Below are 18,864 nucleotides of genomic sequence, written 5' to 3'. Positions count from 1 at the left end.
CTACCTCAAACTTCTAGGTCACATGAGGCATACGCTTACATGGTGCAGCATGCCAGACTGCACCTCAGAGAACTGTAGAGTTGGTTTGTCTGTTTGTTCACTGACCCATCATCATATGGACATAGTGGTTCAAAAACCTGCTCAGGTCTCGTCCCCCTGGACTAGTGGATAAAACCAGTGAATGTATGCATGGGAGTTCCCTTTGACCCTCCACAGCAGAGACACACTGCAGTCACAGATGCATTGAATCTAGGTTGGGGAGCTCACTTAGGTCCTCTTCAGACTCAGGGGCTTTGGTCTCCACAGAATCTAAGCCTCCACATAAATATCAGGGAGGTTCAGGCCATCTGTTAGCCTGCCTGATGTTCCTTCAATATATTGGGGTGGAATTTCTTGTTGTTCACAGACAACACAGTAGCCATGTTCTATGTAGACAAACAAGGAGGGCTCAATTGATGAAGTTATGCCAGGAGGCGATCCTTTGGAAATTTTGCGTTGCCAGTTCTGTCCTGAAAGCTGCTTCCTTCTGGGAGTTCAAAACACTCTGGCAGACTACCTGAGCAGGTCTTTTTCAGGTCACCATGAGCGGTCTCTTCCCCCAAATATGTCCAGGTCCATTTTCCAGCAGTGGGGAACTTCCTGAGTAGACCTCTTTGCAATAAGAGCAAACAAAATGTCACGTTTTGTTCTTGAGCAAGTCACAGCCTGGGTTCACTGACAGATGCTTTCCTCCTACCCTGGTCAAAAGGCCTGTTGTATGCCTTCCCTCCAGTTCTGCTCCTACCCCAAGTCTTGTCCAAAGTCAAGCAAAATTCCTCTCACCTTACTCTAGTACCCGCAGCATGGCCCAGTCAATATTGGTTTTTGACTCTACTAGTCAAACCTCCACTGTTGCTCCTGAGAGATGTGATCTCCCAGGACTACGCCACCTCCTTCATCCCAGCCTTCAGGCCCTGCACCTGACAGTGTCGATGCGCCATGGTTGACAAACTCAGAATGAGATTGCTCTAAGGGAGTGCAGAAAGTTCTGCTGAGTAGCAGGAAGCCAGCCTTGAACTAGGTCTACTTACCTTGCAAAATGGAATAGATTCTCTGTTGGGTCTACACAAAGGTGTCACCCCAGTTCAACCTCCAGTTTACCATACTTTGGACTATAGTTTGTTTCTGAAACAACAAGAGTTAGCTCTTAGTTTCATCCAAGTCCACCAGGCAACTATTCCACCCTCCCATGGATAACCAGTCTGTTTTTCCAAATCTTATTTCTAAAGGGTTTGCACTGATTATACTCTCAGTTCACAGCCCAGTTCCACAGTGGAGTTTAAATTTAGTTCTCGTAAAGTTGATGGGTTCCTCCTGTGAGCTGCTAGCAACTTGTTCTATTACACCTATCTATAAGAGTGACTCTCTTGGTAGTTATAACTTCAGTCAGGACAGTAGGGGAGATAAGAGCTTTAGTATCAGAGCCTCTCTATAAAATTTTCTTTAGAGAGAAGGTTTTCCTTGGACCTCACCCAAAATTCCTGACTAAAGTGGATTCTGATTTTCATATTAATAGAGAAATTTACTTACCAACTTTCTTTCCAAAGCCTCATTTGAGTACATGGGAGGAAAAACTCCACACTCTAAATGTTGGAAGAGATGGATCAGACTAGGCCATTCAGGTTTCTGTTTCAGCTCTTCATTGCAGTTTCAGACAGACTAAAGGGCCACCCAGTAGCCACTCAGAGGATCTCTGCTTGGATTTCCAGCTATATTCATTTATGCTACTGATTGGCTGATATTGCTCCTCCAAGTAAAGTTGTAGCTCACTCAGCTAGGTCGCGGGCAGCTTTTGAGCTTTTCCGGCTCATGTGTACATCTTGGAGATTTGTAAGACGGCGACATGATCATCGGTCCGTATCTTTGCCTCTCACTATGCCATCTCTCATCAATCTAGAGATGCTGCCAGATTTCGACAGGTGGTTTTACAATCACTGTATAAGTAGACGCTGAACCCCCTCCAGTTCAAAGTGCTTGTGAGTCACTTACAATGGAATGGACATGTGCAATCATTCAAAGGAGAACAGCAGTTACCTCCCTTTCCATAACTGTCATTCTGCGAGAGGTGTTGCACATTCCCATTCCACAACCTACCCTCCTTCCAGAAGTCTTTCTTAGAAAGGAACAGACAAGGGTCGGAGGCAGCATGGTCCTCTATTGAGACCAATCACACTACCCTGACAGGTACTGCTGAGGGGAAAATCTCCAACTGTGTATGAGGTGTGTGCACACACGTACAATAGAATGTACATTTGCAAGAGATCTCAAAGAACAACAGTTATGGAAAGTTAAGTAACCATTTTTTCCCAAGAACAACTCCCTCCAGAAGCGTCTTGTGGGAGATTTGAAAATGCATTCCGGGAACTCAGGGGAATTGGGTGAAAGACATCAACCTTCTATTATTCTCCCAGGAACAAACTATTTCCAAATCCTTTTCATGAAATGGAGGTTAGATAATCAAGGCACTGTCAGGATGCCAAACTCTTCTAACAGAGGTGAGAACAACTCTTGATTTCTCACAAATTATACTTGTGAAATTGAATACAGAATAAGTTTAGTTACAGCTTTACTTTTCAAATCACAGGTTTACTAGGGTTCATGCAATTGGGCAATATAACTAGATGTTTTGTAAAGCAAAATGGTGCTGTTGTGATGTAAACTCAAGTGCCTGAGCAGGATTAGAAAGCAATGTTTCTCTGTTCAAGTCAATTTTTACTGTAGGATTGTACACCAGTAGTAAAATCAAGGAGGAACTAAGGTGTACTAGGTTTCCAGCTTTCCCTCAAAGTGAGAAACAAAGGTCTACCTCACCATTGTGCTGGCAAAGTGCTAAATATTATGGGGTGGTAAATGCCCAAACATTTGGCAAGGTTGAAAATACTTGGTTTAGAAATAAATATTATTCGTGTTTAACAGATTAACCACTTCCTCTTCCTCACAACACTCAAAGCTAGGAACTGAGATTTAAGATAACTGGATTCTGTAGCTAGGTTTTGCTACCTGGCCAATGAGGTCAGCTGCTTTGGTCATTAGTTTGCTCCTTTAGAACTTATCTGCATCAATGTGCAGGTTTTAATTAATTCATGCTTGTGAAGTGCTTGAGAAGCTCAGGGTGAAACATGATGTATCAGCACAAAATATTCTTTTCCTTAAAGAAAACTGGAGTACATGGATAAAAGGTGAAGATCATTCTAAATACTTTTTAGCAATCTCTGTCACTGTATCAGTACCATACCTGGGCTCAGTGCCCCATTTTCATAGCACATGCATTTCCCTGCAGGAACTGAAGTCTGATGCACAGTAGGACTGAGACGGCAAGTTTGTATGTGCCAAGAAGCGGGTGCCTTAAATCTATTTTTTCACCAGACCCATTTGCCCTTCCCTGGGCCACTGAGAAGCAGAGGGCTTCACCCCTCTTCTAAGACATGAAAAGCCTCGTGCTTCTCACAGGCTTCTGCCAACATAGCAACCAGCCTCTTGGCAAGGATCCACTCCCAGCTCTCGTCTTATTCTTTCTGCTCTTTCAGTGTGCACCTCCTTCTCCCTCAGAAACCAGCAGCATGGGACATAGGGGACAGTTGGACAGGCCCGTGCGAGATGGTCATAGCTGGTCTATAATAGAAAGATGAGCATGGGTCATGTCTCTGAGGACAAGAAATCCTCTCTGATCCTGCTCCAAGGCATTCTAGTGGCCACTAAGCCCACTTGGGAACATTACCATTAGCAAATGTCACAATCTCTGGTCTGCAATTTCCATTACATACAAATGGATTCTGCTTGGCAGCAGACGGTCAAGATTGTATTCCCATTTGACTGCTTTGTTAGAGGTAAGACAAGTTTTACCTATTTAGAGATTTATTCATGAGATCTAGCAACAAGAATGATGTTAGTGGATTTTTTTTTAAAAAAAAAAACTTCAGAGGCTAAAAAAAGCATCCCTGATGAATTTCTAGTGGGTCTCAACCAGGGGTATGTGTACCTGTGGGGGGTAGGCAGAGGTCTTTCAGGGGGTTCATCAACTCATCTAGATATTTGCCTAGTTTTACAACAGGCTACATAAAAAGCACTAGCAAAGTCAGTACAAACTAAAATTTCATCCAGACAATGACTTGTTTATACTGCTCTGTATATTATACACTGAAATGTAACTCCTTCTGGGAGTTCAAAATACTCTGGCAGACTGCCTGAGCAGGTCTTTTGCAGGTCACAACGAGGGGTCTCTTCCCCCAAAGGTGTCCAGGTCCACTGAAATGTAAGTACAATATTTGTATTCCAATTGATTTTATAATTATACGGTAAAAATGAGACAGTAAGCAGTTTTTCAGTAATAGTGTGGCCGACACTATTTTTATGTCTGATTTTGTCAGCAAGTAACTTTTAAGTGGGGTGAAACTTGGGGATATGCAAGACAAATCAGATTTCTGAAAGGGGTACAGTAGTCTGGAAAGGTTGAGAGCCACTGCCCTGGTTGATCCCAGGCAGAACTAGTTGCAAGAGCTCTCTTGTACATGCACGCTCTCTATTCCTGAGAGGAGGCAAGGGGATCTCCTAGAGTAACTGGCTCTCCAGACTCTGAATGCTTTAGGTAGGACGGCCATTGCTCAACCACAAGCCCTGAAGTTGTCCTTTGTCACCTACACGCAGAGCTCATACTTGTTCATAGCTTATGTTCTAAAACTCTAACAAACCTAAACCGAGGCACAGATATGTGGAAGGTGATTTAAGATGCACACGATGCAGGAGTCACAGCTACATGTAATATCAGGGGCAGTGACTGATGCTTGAAAGCAGATGACTATTGTTTTGAAGAGGCCCAATTTGGTCTAATTTTAGATATTGAGTAGGAGTGAGGCTGTGTGTCTAGATGCATGCCACCCTGACAATGCCTAGTTTTTACATCTCTGTCATGGCAACAGCTACTGGTATCAGGTGGAGATTTAAAAAATAATTTTAAAAAAAATATATAAAAAAATTAATGCTGCAGTCCAGTGGATTGGGCTTTGGAATGGGACTCAGGAGAGCTGAATTCTCTACACAGCTATTCAGCTGACTTGCTGTGTGACCCTGAGCAAGTCTCTGTGCCTCTTTTTCCAGTTCCAGGCTTTGCTCACCTACTCTCTTTAGTCCGTAAGTCTTTTGGATCAGAGACCCGTGCATTTCTTGCGTGCTCACATGGCGCTAGTGCTTTTCAATGTTGGGCAAGAGCCCTGCTTTCAATTCTTGCGTTTATTTTCTGAGGACCCAGGGCTTCAGTTAATACAACCATCCAAAAAAGTCACAAGCCTGCATCTATAACAATATAGGCTTTAAGAACTTGTCAGTACTTTGATGGGAAGCTTTAGATGCTTATATGCATCACTGGACGTATGTTATCAAGTAATAAAAGCCCTATTGTAATGCTTAGGTGCCAAGAGGACACAATTGAGGTTAATTCTGCATTTCCTGCCCCTAGTGCAATTAGTGCCAACCGTGTGACATTTTTTCATATAATAGGTATTCATAAGAAACAAAGTATTCGTTAAAAACACTAGGTACATAGACTAGGTACTAAGGCCTGGTCTACATGTACAACTTAGGTTGACCTAGCTACTTCACTCAGGGCTACAAAAATTTCACAACTCGTACATCTACAGTAACCCCACTGCAGGTGCAGCTAGGTCGATGGAAGAATTCTTCTGTCAACCTAGCTCCCGCCTCTTGAGGGGGTGGATTTACCACAGTGATGGAAAAACCCCTTTCAGCACTGCAGCAAGCGTCTACACTACCGTGCTACAGCAGTGCTGCTGTAAGGCTACATCTACACTACAGCCACAAGTCAGCTTCACTCCCTCTCAGAACGTCAGTCACTCATCAAGAAAAGCAGAGCAAGCCAGAAAATATAAAAAGGTATGATCTGTTCTCATTTATCTTCATGGGGTGTGAAATAGACGTTGAAGTTGTGATCATTTAAATGCTAACATCATTAAACAAGTAGCCAAAACACAAAAACCCAGTCGGTATCTTACAAATTTAATTATAAATGGACAGCTGGGGCCGTTACTGGGTTTGACTCAGAGGGCTCATTCAGAGGAGAACACTAAACCAAAAACCAGACACAGCTGTCCTGTGACAGCTCCTGGGACTCAAGGAATTAAAGGATTTTTCAAACTATAATTTCTTGTGATCTTTTTACTCAATGTAGCATTCAAGTCACTTCATTTGACATGTGATAGGGCCAAAGTACAACACATACAACATAAGTAGCACTCCTCTATCTCCCCTGCGAAAAATACATAAATATAGCGAATTCTCACAACCAGAGCTGTAACTTGTGTCTCTGAGCATTATCAGATAAATAGAGGACTGGCTCTAGCAAGTTGTTTTTGTTGTTTTTTTTAAACCTATATAAACCAGTCATTTTAAGATAAGTTTGTCTGAGACTTTGCCTTGCAGAGGTGAGAGGGTGAAGTGGTAAATTAGTCAGGTTATTTAGAGCAAACAGGATAGAAAAGAGTTTTATTATTAAAACTATAGATCAAACTTAAATTTTTGGTTTCCTCATCTCAGAATTTCTCTTCTATTCTTTCTAGTAAGAAAACTTGTACTGATTGGCCTCTTAGAATTCAGATAAGCTACCACACAACAAAACAGTAGCTTTAGAAATTACACCAGTTATCTATCTAATCACAGTTGCAGTGCTAAAGAGGACTGGAAAGCCCATATGTTAATAGAAGGCAACCAAAGAAGAGGGGCTAAGCATCACTGGAATGCTACTCTTTGAAGGAAACATGAAAGTTGCAATAAAAGTTGCATTCCAAAGGGAATTTTTAGAAAAACCTTTACAGCAGCACAAACTAGCCTACTGTGAAAAGAGACAGAACACTAGGCAGGGCTCAAGAGCATGCATGTTTTAAATGCGTTTTTTACTCACACCCATCCACATTCTAGATACCAGCCATGAGATAGCTCTGCCTCTATTAAGACCTTTTAAGGAAAAAAATTGGATGAATTGCAGAGCTGGAATACTGGTGAAATGTTTCCTGTAGTCTTGCTTTCACCTAACTGGCTTCTCCCCCACTAATACCCAGTCTAAGATAATGACGGTTTGAGTTTGGTGGATCAATCACCACTAAATGTGCCACACACTTGCACTTAGACACTGAGATCTACCACAAATCTCCCCACCTTCCATCCCAAGTGGAAGGTGCACTTCTTTGACCTTATTTTCAAAGGACATACAGCACAGCAGATATAAGAGTAAAATAAAAATAAACCTCACATAATTCTTCTCACAGTAGAGGAAGGGAGAGAGCACCACTGACTGATCCTAGTCACAATGCTTAACGTGCCACAGGAAGGCATTCAGATACAAAAGTGATGGACACAGTGTGACCCCCAATCCTCTGCCAACACTTACACAGATACTTAATTTTTTAAGTCAGTGGGATTACACACAATAGTGAAGTTAAGCATATGTGCAAGTGTTGGCAGGACTGAGGCATATAAAAACCTGAATAATACAGAATCCCTTCTGACAAACCTTTTTCATATATACACAGGGTGAAGGCAATTCCATGCTGAGCAAAGCAGATTTTTTTTTTTTTGAAAGCTGATGGACTTTTGAAATTTACAAGAGAAGAGCAATTCATGCTATTACTCTTACCAAACAGCAGAGGTCTGTTCAACTTCCCAGAATTTCAGATTACTAAGAAACAAAAAAAACTCTACATCTAGGCTCCCTGGAAGACTGAAATATATCTTGGCAAGCAGAGGTACTCTTACTTACGTAATACTGCATGAGCAAAATAAAGTTGGCTGACAGGTCACATTTTAATTAGACTATAGGACTTTATTAAGTTTCAATATAGAGAAGTCAAGTAATATTAAAATAGCAAAAATGCACTTGCAACCAATAATGCCCATTACGAACTTTAAATGATAAACTCAGGAGCATAGGAATTGAAATAAACATGAAATTCATTTGAAATGTAGGGCACTGTGCATTGCTAAATGCAACATATTTTACTCTTCACAAATGCCTATTCCTTCAGAGAGAGAAAGAAGAAAGGAAAATATGTTGAGATGAACAAGCAGTCATTGCTTGAAGCAAGAGACCTGGAAATAAACTAGCACTCTGTGACTGGTTTCTTAGGATGTATTCTCTCCTCTTGATTGGTTTGGATTACTGCCATCAGAGTTAATGAAAGTCATCTGCCCTTGTTCAGAGGAGACTATGGCCAGAATTTTCAAACCAGGGTGCCTACAAGTCAAATGGAGTATCCTCTGAAGTTAATGGAAGCCATAGGTGCTCAGCTTTTAAAGATCAGATTTCTTTTATTCAGGACCCTAGCTTTGGACACCCAGATTTATAAGTGTAAGTCTCTCTGCCTAGAAGTCTATAGTTCCACATTTAATGTACTACAGGCACTTTAAAAAAAAAAAGTAAGCAGTACTTTTTTACATTTTTATAGTTAAAACGAAGCGTGGCTGAGGCTGTTTCCTCCACACTAATCCACTGTGTAAAAGTACATGCTCCCTTTCTGGATTACCAACAAGATTCAAAAAACTGATGTGCACAGGAACCCCCCTTCTGAACAAAGGAATGATGGCCTATCCCAAACCCCAGCAGTATTTCAGACTACATCTGTTCAGAACCACCCAACCGCCACCGCAGCAGATTCACGGTTCCAGTTCACTGAATTCATTCTCGTTGAAGCCTTAGTTGAAAGTCCCTGGGTCAACGTAAGGGTAAGCAAGGAACTCTCCCAGTTTATTGCCTTCTGCATCATAATGGAGCATTCGAAAACAAACGTCACAGAAGAAACAGGGGTCCTCTGGAGCGAGACTGTCCTCATTAGTCACCCACCTGCAGGTTTTAAAACACAGGTGTTTCACTTTAGACTGACACATTTAATGTGTCTAGGACACACCCCCATCAAAATCTTATTCTTAGATTCGTTACATTCAACACCTGTACATGCAGTGAAATATGAAAGATACCATAACCCACTGTGGTGAGTCTTATCCTTGCCATCTTACTCCATTTCCCTGCAGAGGCAGCTCCTTCCCAAACCTGTTTGCCAAGAACCACATTCCTTTAATCACGTCCACAAACTTGCTGCTGCAGCAGCAGCATCTAGCATGGGCTGTGTCCTTACTTGTTCTGTGAAGCTCTTAGCAAACTTTTGGGTACTCAAATTAAAATACAGTATGAAGCTCCCGTTCATTGCCTGGCAACTTAATACAAATTAAAACTATTTGCCTGGGGAGGGGGAGGAATGTAGATGTACAATAGCTTCCCCAATTATGCAAACTGCTTGAGCAACAACCAAACCTGTTCAGAGAATTGGGAATCAACTGAATGGGGAGACACACTTTGTTAGAAACCGAGGTTGAGATAATTGGGATTGACACTGAACACTGCCATCCAAAGTCTAGTGCTTTTCCTCACGGTCGTTAGAATTGAATTTTTAATCTAAGTTCTCTTACTTACTGTTGTCAATTAGCTGACGAGTGGCAGTTTTAATTATATATTAATTTAAGAGCTTGCATTGTTTTTGATGCAGTTTGGTCACTTGTGAAATTTTGTTTACACATGTGCATCTACACATACGGACGCACAATATTTTCCTTTCAATCATAGGCTTGAATGAGGCAGGGGAGACTGGGTTAAATAGGGAGGGTGCTGCTCTATACCTCTCAACAGAGGTGAAGTTATCATCAATACAGATGTCAAGATGGGGAACGGTGGACGTGCAGCGAAATAATTATATGGTAGCACTTAGAGAACCTGTCACAGATCAAAGACACACCCACACCCAGTGCACTGAGGTATTACATAAACATAGTAGAAACCCGGAGTGTAGATGGGCTGCACTAATGCAAGAAATGACTTGCAAAAGAGAAAGGTAAGCTGTACTGTTACCAGTCACTATTTGCACCCGTGCAGCACATCTACACTAGGGGGTTTGCACTAGTGAACTACAGCTACATAGCTACACTGGTGCAAATACTTGCATTGTAGACAAGGCCTTTGCTACTCATTAAAAAACCAGTGACTGAAGATGCCATCCAACACAGATTAGAACATGCAGAGATGTCCAGCCAAAGCTGTTCTGGCCAGCTGGGGCTCAGCATCTCCCCGCTTAATCCTGGTTTTAATATAATGCAGTTAGAGAACATCACCTCTGGTAATGCATTCCCCACCCTGTCTTTCCCCGACATTGATCCTTTGGCTCCACCTGCCCTTGTTGTCAGACTCCTGAGATGGATTATGGCCACGTCTGATGGCATCCAGGGGACTTGCTAAGAACGCCAAGATGGGCTGTCCCAACAGCATTCTGCCTGATTATCTTTGAGTGATCCAGCGACAAAATACTGAAGATAAAGGAGCACAGTCCAGGTATCAGACTGGGATAAGGGGCATGAACAGTCACTTAGAGCAACCAGCCAAAACTTGGTTTTGAAGTGACCTAGCCAAAACGCGATGAAACACCAGGGTGTCATATCTAGCCTTTGGGACTGGTTTACTTTCCTGATACAGATATTTCTACCGTGTCTGAGGATGGGCTTTTCCTAAGACCAGATGAATGGGATGTAAAATATTGCAGGGGACAGAGGGTTTGCTCGAAGTTCTTTCTAATTAGAACAAACAGCTAGCAAAGCCTGTGTGTGGATTAGCACAAATGGCCACAGATGTATTTTTCTGCATACACAGCCTAAAGAGACAAGGGGGGGGGGGGGGGAACACGACTCACTAAACTGCTGAGGAAGAGAAGCTACATTTTTTCGTCTTTTTAACCTTTAAAATTATTGCATTGAAATACTTAAAGCTGTATAGTAAAATCAGGGTGTTAGCTTTACTCCTATTCCTCTACTATCTATACTTTAATGCAGACACTGTTTTTTAAAACAGATACAACACATGGACTCCTGAAAAAGAGACTCTGATTTTGTCTTGTTATAATCATTGTTTTAATCTAGCATTTTGCTCTATAAAAACCTTAAAATAAATACATCTGGGTTCTGTGCTCATATTCTAAGTGTCAAACATAAGAGAGCTGTCCAGAAGTTTACTACCCTCTTTTCCACTCTCTTTTGGTTATCCTACAAGAGATTCCCCTATCGTTCAATAGTCTGTAGGATGGGCACGACAGGGACATTCTTCAGAAAATGAGACAGTAATTGAGGATTTGTGTATAACAAAAAAAAGTGTTTTGTGCCTTGCTAATAATTTGAATTAGTTCTATATGGACACAAACACCTGGAGTACAAGGACAGAGGATGTTGATTTAAAAAAAAAAAAAAAAGACACCTAGAAAGATTTCTGTTAACAGAAGTCATAGATGGATGAAGAAACCACGCTAACCAAATAGCACTGGCCACTTACCTGGCTGTATACATTTTGCATACAAAGCATTTTCTAGTCCATAACCAATGCTTCTTGATTTGCAAGGGATACAGGGTCCTATCCAGGCAGTCATCCTGATGAACAAGCCTTGCACAGAGAGGAACAGAATAAGGGCTTGGCTACATTGCATCATTTTATTGTGTCTGAACACCGTCACGGACAGGCAGGTTAGAGGACAATGCTGTCCACAATTTAGAGGCCAGTGCAGACCAGGGAAAGTCACATTTATGTCTGTGTGCCACAATTCTGAATCTTAAGACATGAATACTAGTCGCATCATATCACAGACTCACTAGTATGGGTCAGTGGTAAAGCTGATCTCCATTAGACATGTAATGCCCTATCCTGGAGATGTCAAGCGCCACCTAAGAGACGCTCAGTGCAAACCCTAGGTATAGCAGGCTTATGGGAACAAAAGCTTTTTGGCTTCCTCTAAGTGGGAGAACTGAAGGAGTATTCCTGCCTGCCATACATTGAGCCTTCCTACTGAGGACAACAGGAATGCTCACCAAATCATGGGAGACACTGAGTATCTTGCAGGAGCAGGCTGTTAACAAAAGGCAAAGGAGTGCAGGACCTGGGCCAATCCAGTATTAGTTTTATGGCTGTTTTACTACATGATGGTCTATCATTTCCCTTCTGTCTGTCTGTCTCCTTCCTTGCTGCAGAGGATTAGGTGCATACAGAATAAAACCTTTTTACTAAGCCAATTCTGCATAAAAATTACACTATTATACTGTAGAAATTATTCTACTTCAGCTTTCTGAAGTAGTGTTGATATTAGTGTTTATCAAGCACTCTCTGACATCAAGAGCGAAAGCAAAGCACTTATAGTAACTGCATGAGCATTCCCAACTGGTAATAATTTACCTTATGTCTGTGATGATAATGATATGCTCACAATCTCCTTGGTGACAGAAGAGGTATGGAAAACCAACTTTGATGGACAAGTCATTAAATGTGTAGTCCTCCATTTTAGCAGACTGAAGGTTCCCATAGCCTCGGTCATGAGATTCTGACCACTCAATAATTGTTCTGAAATTTCATGGACAGACCATAGTTAGGATTGCTATATTAGAAGCTGAAAACGTATGAAAGTTAGCTATGCACCTAGTATTTTAGGTGAGTCAAACTCTTCATCAGGGCACTGATTACAAAAAAAAAAAGTTACCAACATTTCTTATATATGTGTGTCGGGATTTGCTGAACACCACGTTTCCACAGAGTTATACACTGTGCCTTGAGACTGCCCAGAATCCAATGCCAATCGTTTTTCTAAAGAAATCCAAGTAAAGCTGAGGACTTTCCTGGACATGCATGGAAGTCATGTGATGTGTAGCATGCCAAGCCCCAATCACCTTTTGCATGGTTATTTCTGAGCTCAGCTCACATTTATTGGATTTTCTAGAACATGCTCATCGCTATGAGGTGTTCCACTACCACAAGTAGCATTTATTCACACTTCTCTGAGCTAGGAAAGTTTGACCCTCCTCATTTTGTGAGCAGAGAAGTGAGGCACAGAGATTATACGTCTTGCCCAACATTGCACAGCAAGTCTGTGGCACAGTAAGGAACCAAATCCAGCTGTGAGGGTTTTCTATACTGACCACCATAATAGTGCCGCTCCCGACAAAGGCCATAGGGCCTTCATATAAACAGGTATTGACGGGTTAATTCAGTAAGTTTTCAAAATTGAACCAAGTTTGAAATGGTTTCAAAGACACCTCCCATCCCAGCCACCACAGCTCGACCCCTCTCCTTTCTCAGGGCTGATCACATAACTTCTCTCTGCCAACTCCAGGAAGCACTTGTGTAGAAAGTATTCAATGTATGCTCAGTAATGGGAGGAAGAGACTAGGGGTTGCTGGATTCACAAAAACAGCACATTTTTAATTTGTGGCCAAGCTGCCAATTTCCCCTTTTCTTTTTTTTTCTTTTTTGAGGCACCCTTTAGCATTCTTTGGGTTTGTCTACATGGCACCATAGTAGTCTCTACATGGGCATGAAATACAGAGCACTCTGATTGCCCCACATAGACCACATTGGCATAAACTAAAACTTACCTAGTGCGCACTGACATAGTCCTGTTTGAAATGGGATTACATCAATGCACACCTTTTAGTTTGCACTGGCAGGGTCTACATGGGGCAGGTAGCCCGCGCTACAATTCACACCCCTGTAGAACACCTTACGGCACTGTGTAGACAAGCCCTTTGTAAATAGTCAGGGCATTTTAAAGTCTAGTCCAGGCAAAACTGCAGCTGCCAATCCTTTCCCCTTCATAGAACTCATTCCCAACAAATAAATGGACCCAGCTCATACAGAGGAAGCAGTTTTAGATCTTCAGGAAGATCAGTTCAGTGCTGGGGATGGCTATGGAAGGGGAGAAAAATTAGGGGGTTTTCCAAGAAGGAGAGAAAAGGTGAGTATAAAGAATAGGGCAGGCAAGGAGGATAAGCTTCAAAATGTACTAACTGGGGAATTATTTTAGCTCCACATAGGCATTAAAAGTTCCTGTTCCTAGAAACATCACATAGCAGCAGCAGAATCAGTCAAATTTCTCTTCTCTAAGGGTCTCCTCCCACTAAGGGACTATGCATACTATACCTGCTCAGATCTCTGCACTCTGAGTGCCTTCTATCATTGTAAAAAACGCCTTCAAAATAAAAGAAAGCAGATTTGTAGAGATCCTTGGACAGAGAGAGAGAGACACAAAGTTAGTACTGTACTACAAAACAATAGATTAAACAACAGAAACCTTGCAAAATTAAGCTTATTTGTGGTACTCTTTATGGATGTACATTATATTTGGCTGTATCATTCTGTCAGTGTTTAAGCAGAGCTCCCCATTGGTTTCACTGGGGAGTTCAGCTTAAATATTGATGTCAAAATATGGCTTGTTGCATAGTCACTGGCTACAGTGTGTGATTTTTTGCAAACAATACAGAACTAAAATTGAGGGCAGAGTTACTCTGTTGACGGCAAACTGATCATGCTGATAGATCATACAGTAGATAAAGTTTCTTTTCTTATTATTTCCCCATTCTGCTACTCACAGATTTCTAAAAACCCATGAGCATCATTTACAGAATTTAGGCACAACTCTCCAGGTGCTGAAAACTAGCAAGGTCAGAGCAGGCTGTGCCACAAGGCCTGCTGTTCCCCAGGATGACAAGTCATCAACTCTACTGCAATCCTGCAGACAAAACACATACATTAAAAGGTAGCCATGTGGCAATAGTGACTACTCACACTTCCATAAACAAGACAGACGTGCTGATTTGGAAGGTCAAATCATCCCCCTTTTGGGTGCTCTGAAGAGATCCAGCATCCCACAAAATGCTCTCTTAATTACACAATTTGTCAGAGACAGGCCATTTGTACCACACATTTTCTCACAGAGGATAATTAATGTTTTATGCCATTCATATCAGCATTAACAGGGCTCACAGAATTCTGCATCTCTAGAAATTATTGAAGCTAGCTAATGAGTATCCACTATTTACACAAGTTCTGTGACAACGCTGTGTAGATTAACTCTTATATAAAAGAGTGAGCTCCTTTGCTAAACTCTATTCATATCAACTAGGAAGGAATAAAAAAAGAGGAAAAAACTATCTGGCAAAATAACCATGTGTTATTCTGTTAATCAGCTGCGCTTTACAATACATGGAGAGCTGTACACGTGGACAGGCTAAAATTAGCAGCAAGTAGTATTTATATGAATAGAAAATGCAGTCATACCATAAAGCATTTTTTTTATTATGGGTTTGGGAACTTAAAACAATAGAAAGGTACACAAAAGGAAATAGATTAACCTCACAAATATATAGCTGAAAGTCAGTGAAGAGCCTGCACAAGGTCTCTCTCTCTATAGAGATGTTATATATATAAAATTAAGGAACAGCGGGAACCACTGCATAACTAAGGCAGATGCCAATTTCCCCTTAGGAGCATCCCACAGTAAATTATAGATTACTTTTTGGAGAACCTGGGGTTATTTTTTAAATAGTCATTTAAATGGGGACAGAGAAAGGTAGTCTTTTATCCCCATTCAAAAAACTTTAAGCACTGATCTATTCATTCTCAGATTAATAACTTTTTAATTTACAAAAGTAAAATTCTGTAAAGAAAGCTGAAGGCTGCTTTGGGATGTTAGCCGGACTCTATATAGAAACATATTTTAAGAATGTAGCTCTTCAAATAATTTTGTTGTAATTTAGGAAAGTTTTACATATATGTTATATGTGTAATTGTGCATAGATATAAAATACAATTAGTATATATACTTCGTATGTACATGCATGTGTTTACAAAGTTTAACAGTAATTTTAAGAAGTCACAATAAGTGCAGAGTGTGCAAAAGATTTTTCCATATTTTAATTGCCAAGGAAAACAGAAGAGCTCATGTCTCACTCTGACAGGCATCTGGTGACTTCTGGCAAATAACTTTAGCTGTAATGGTTATGTTCTAGTGCTCAGAAACATGTGAGGCATTTCATAGGCCCTAATAATAGATAAACACTCATTTTTTATCTTCAAAGCATTCTGAAAGTTATACTAGCACATCTTCTATCCATGTATCTCAAAAAGCATTCTGCAAAGGTCAGTAAATCTCTCTCACATTACAGATGTATCTTGGTATTAAATTTGGCCTCCCACCATGATATCTGGATACTAACAGAAGTATGTAATCTAACTTCACCATTACATTTTACTGTGGGGGGGGGGGGGGGAACAAAGCACAAACACATACACACTCATCCCCTTTACATTAGATGACTGTACCTTGCTAATGTGCTCTGGTGCCTGGTCAGGGTGGCTGCTGAACTCACCACCCATCTGAAGGTCGCTGACACAGGAAATGGAGTCTCTGAGCTCAGTGAGTTTTTGACTCCCCAACACAAGCACTGTCTGATAAGGTTTGTGATCTTTATGCTACAAAAGAAACAGTGAGCAGCCTTCAGTTCACAACAGGGCCAGAATGCCTTTACCACCAGCACCGCTACAGAATGACTAATTGGAGTCATTAGCAGCACAAGGCCTAACTCCTCCCCATAAAAGGCTGACATCAGCTTTCCACAGCCCCTGTAAAGCTGCAGCCAGTTTTTAGAGCAAAGGAACTAATTTGAAGAACAGACTCAAAGTTTTTCATGGCTGCAAATAACTAGGAATGAAAGATTAAGTCATGTGATGAAATCTCCAGGAATATGTCCAACCAAAGTTGGCAACCCTACAAGGCAACTTGAGTACAACTGTTGGCCAGCCCCACAGAGCTCACCTTAGTTCTACATGCTACACATTCTGATCTACAGTAAAACTATGAATTTACTACTGAACCATTAAAAAAAGACTGAAACTTTTACAACTACCACCTAGAATCACAGAAAGCCAGTCTCTAGCAGCCTTTGAGTGTGATTTATGGTACGCTTACACAGTATCTCACACAGTGGACCCGCAATTTGGATAAATTGTAGTAGCACCTACAGGTTAACTGATAAATAAGAACGCTCAGTGATTTCAGTGAGACTGCTTGTGGAGTGAGAACTATTCAAGGTGGGAAAAAGCATCAGAATCTGACCCAGAGAATTTTTAATACCAACCTTCTGAAATATGACAGGATAGAAGATGTTCAGAGTTAGGAAAAGTTCTCCTTCCTCAATTAGATCTGCTGGATCTTTTGGCCTCTTTCCAATTGCATGAGACTCCTAGGAAGAGAAAATGTTAATACACATGTCTGAGTGCATTCTGTTGCAAACTGTACAATGGATCAGAAACTAAACATGGGAGAAGTGAGCGAAAACAAGAGAGACTCTTGCTAATGATGTACATTTACTTTACTCAACCCAAATGTCAAGCAAATCCAAGCCAAGAAGCCAGCACTACCATGCCTCTCATCCTCCTATAGTACAAACTAGCATATTCTGGATATGAGCTGAAAGCATTTTTGTTATGCTCTTTCCTTAAGATGAACCCCCAGCTGTCAAACAGAGTAAGGGAGGTAATTTCTCCCTTTTCTAACAGTTGGGGAACGTTGCCCCAAACAAAAACAGACTTCTGGCTGAAAAAGGATTTCACTGCAATCTGGCCACCACAAAGTGCTCTTCAGCTTTAAGAGCAGAGATGCTTGCTGCTGCTGTAGCTCCGTGCAGAGATAAGTGCTAGTCCTTGAAGTGCAAGCTAATTGGACTCTATCACTGGAGTCTCTTTTGCTAATGTAAGCAAAACTCAGACTGTCTAGTATGTTTTACTTACAATAATAGATTCCATTGCAACTACTGACACTGCCGTATTAGAGCATCAATTGCCAGACATGTGCCTTCTTTTTAAAGAGCTTGGCTCACAGGACTGCTAAGTAGCTCCTACTGTTTTCTAGAAAATATCTGTGCCAACTCCTTACCCCCCATTTGGTTTTGATTTGTTTCTTATGTATACTACACAATGTTAAAACACACACACAGGACAAGGCAAGGGGAGGCAGCAGTGTTAAGTGCATATAAGGAGGGCCACACAGGGAAATTCCTAACTCTCATCATGTCTGGTGTTTTTCTTGTATAGTCAATTGATTCCAGGAGCTAGAAATTTAGGGATTTCACCTTTCATTTTTAAAAAAAAGTCTGTCCCTTATGATTGTGGATATTTTTGTTTTAAATTAAAGATGAGGTTGTGACCCCATCCCATGACTCCTGAGCTCTCGGCATGGCTATAGTGCCTATGCCTTGATCATATTACATGGCTGTACAGCACATTGGGGCACCTATACAGAACAGTATTCATGTTGTTATCAGTAATATTATGTTCATGCTTAGAAGCCCCAGCCAAGATTGGAATCCCATTGTGTTAGGGACTCTACAAACACAGTGAGAGACAGTCCCTTCCCCAAAAGTGTTGCAGTGTGGGCTACCCTCTTATAGGAGCATATGTCATCTTAGTCACTGTTTGCAAACTCATAGTACAATAGTGTGGTGATATACTTGGCTTCACCAGCAAATCAAGAACAAAAAGCAAAGGAAGCCCTTGTGAGCTGTTTTCTTGACATGGTTTGATTGTCTTGAGAATCTGGAAGGAGAAGAGGGGGGAGTCTTACCATCTCATAAGTAAATGTTTCTTGTCTGCAAGTGCGATCTACAATTATGGTTTCTTCTCGCCTCTCCAGGGCCTTCTTTCTAATTCTTGATAGGGTTGGGGTCAACAAGAGAGAGACACAAGGCAAAATGGCATTACAAAGCCTGCTGTTTATTGTAACTACACAAATTTTAAAATGACATGGGAACTGCAATGCTGGTTTAAAATGGAATAAACTGAACACTTCCAGAGAGATGAGGCTTGGCCAGCTGGTCAACTGACCAGTTGAATAACATCAGCTGACCAGTCAGTTGACCACCTGTTATTTGACCATGGTCAAATATTCCAGAAATAATGTTCCAATGTAGGCA

General features: G+C 41.3%; 1 protein-coding gene and 1 long non-coding RNA gene across 2 annotated transcripts in view; one reads left to right on the top strand and one right to left on the bottom strand.

Annotated features, from left to right (window-relative positions):
- Window positions 1-4,419: 4,419 nt before the first annotated feature.
- LOC119566574 lies at window positions 4,420-8,809 on the top strand. The gene is made up of 2 exons (XR_005225776.2): window positions 4,420-5,925; window positions 7,578-8,809. It is a non-coding gene; the product is annotated as an uncharacterized LOC119566574 (long non-coding RNA).
- The window catches only part of SNAPC3 (small nuclear RNA activating complex polypeptide 3), a 26,916-nt gene continuing 15,898 nt past the window's right edge, over window positions 7,847-18,864 (bottom strand). The window contains exons 3-9 of the mRNA XM_007061689.4: window positions 18,516-18,600; window positions 17,032-17,136; window positions 16,217-16,366; window positions 14,036-14,118; window positions 12,299-12,463; window positions 11,408-11,515; window positions 7,847-8,884 (exon numbers count right to left, since the gene is read on the bottom strand). Coding sequence (XP_007061751.1) covers window positions 8,737-8,884; window positions 11,408-11,515; window positions 12,299-12,463; window positions 14,036-14,118; window positions 16,217-16,366; window positions 17,032-17,136; window positions 18,516-18,600 — 844 coding nt within the window. The 3' untranslated portion in view covers window positions 7,847-8,736. The remainder of the gene's footprint in view (window positions 8,885-11,407; window positions 11,516-12,298; window positions 12,464-14,035; window positions 14,119-16,216; window positions 16,367-17,031; window positions 17,137-18,515; window positions 18,601-18,864) is intronic.

Source organism: Chelonia mydas, chromosome 5 (genome assembly GCF_015237465.2).
Source record: "Chelonia mydas isolate rCheMyd1 chromosome 5, rCheMyd1.pri.v2, whole genome shotgun sequence".
NCBI lineage: Eukaryota > Metazoa > Chordata > Testudines > Cheloniidae > Chelonia > Chelonia mydas.
This window is presented reverse-complemented; position numbering and strand designations above follow the sequence as displayed.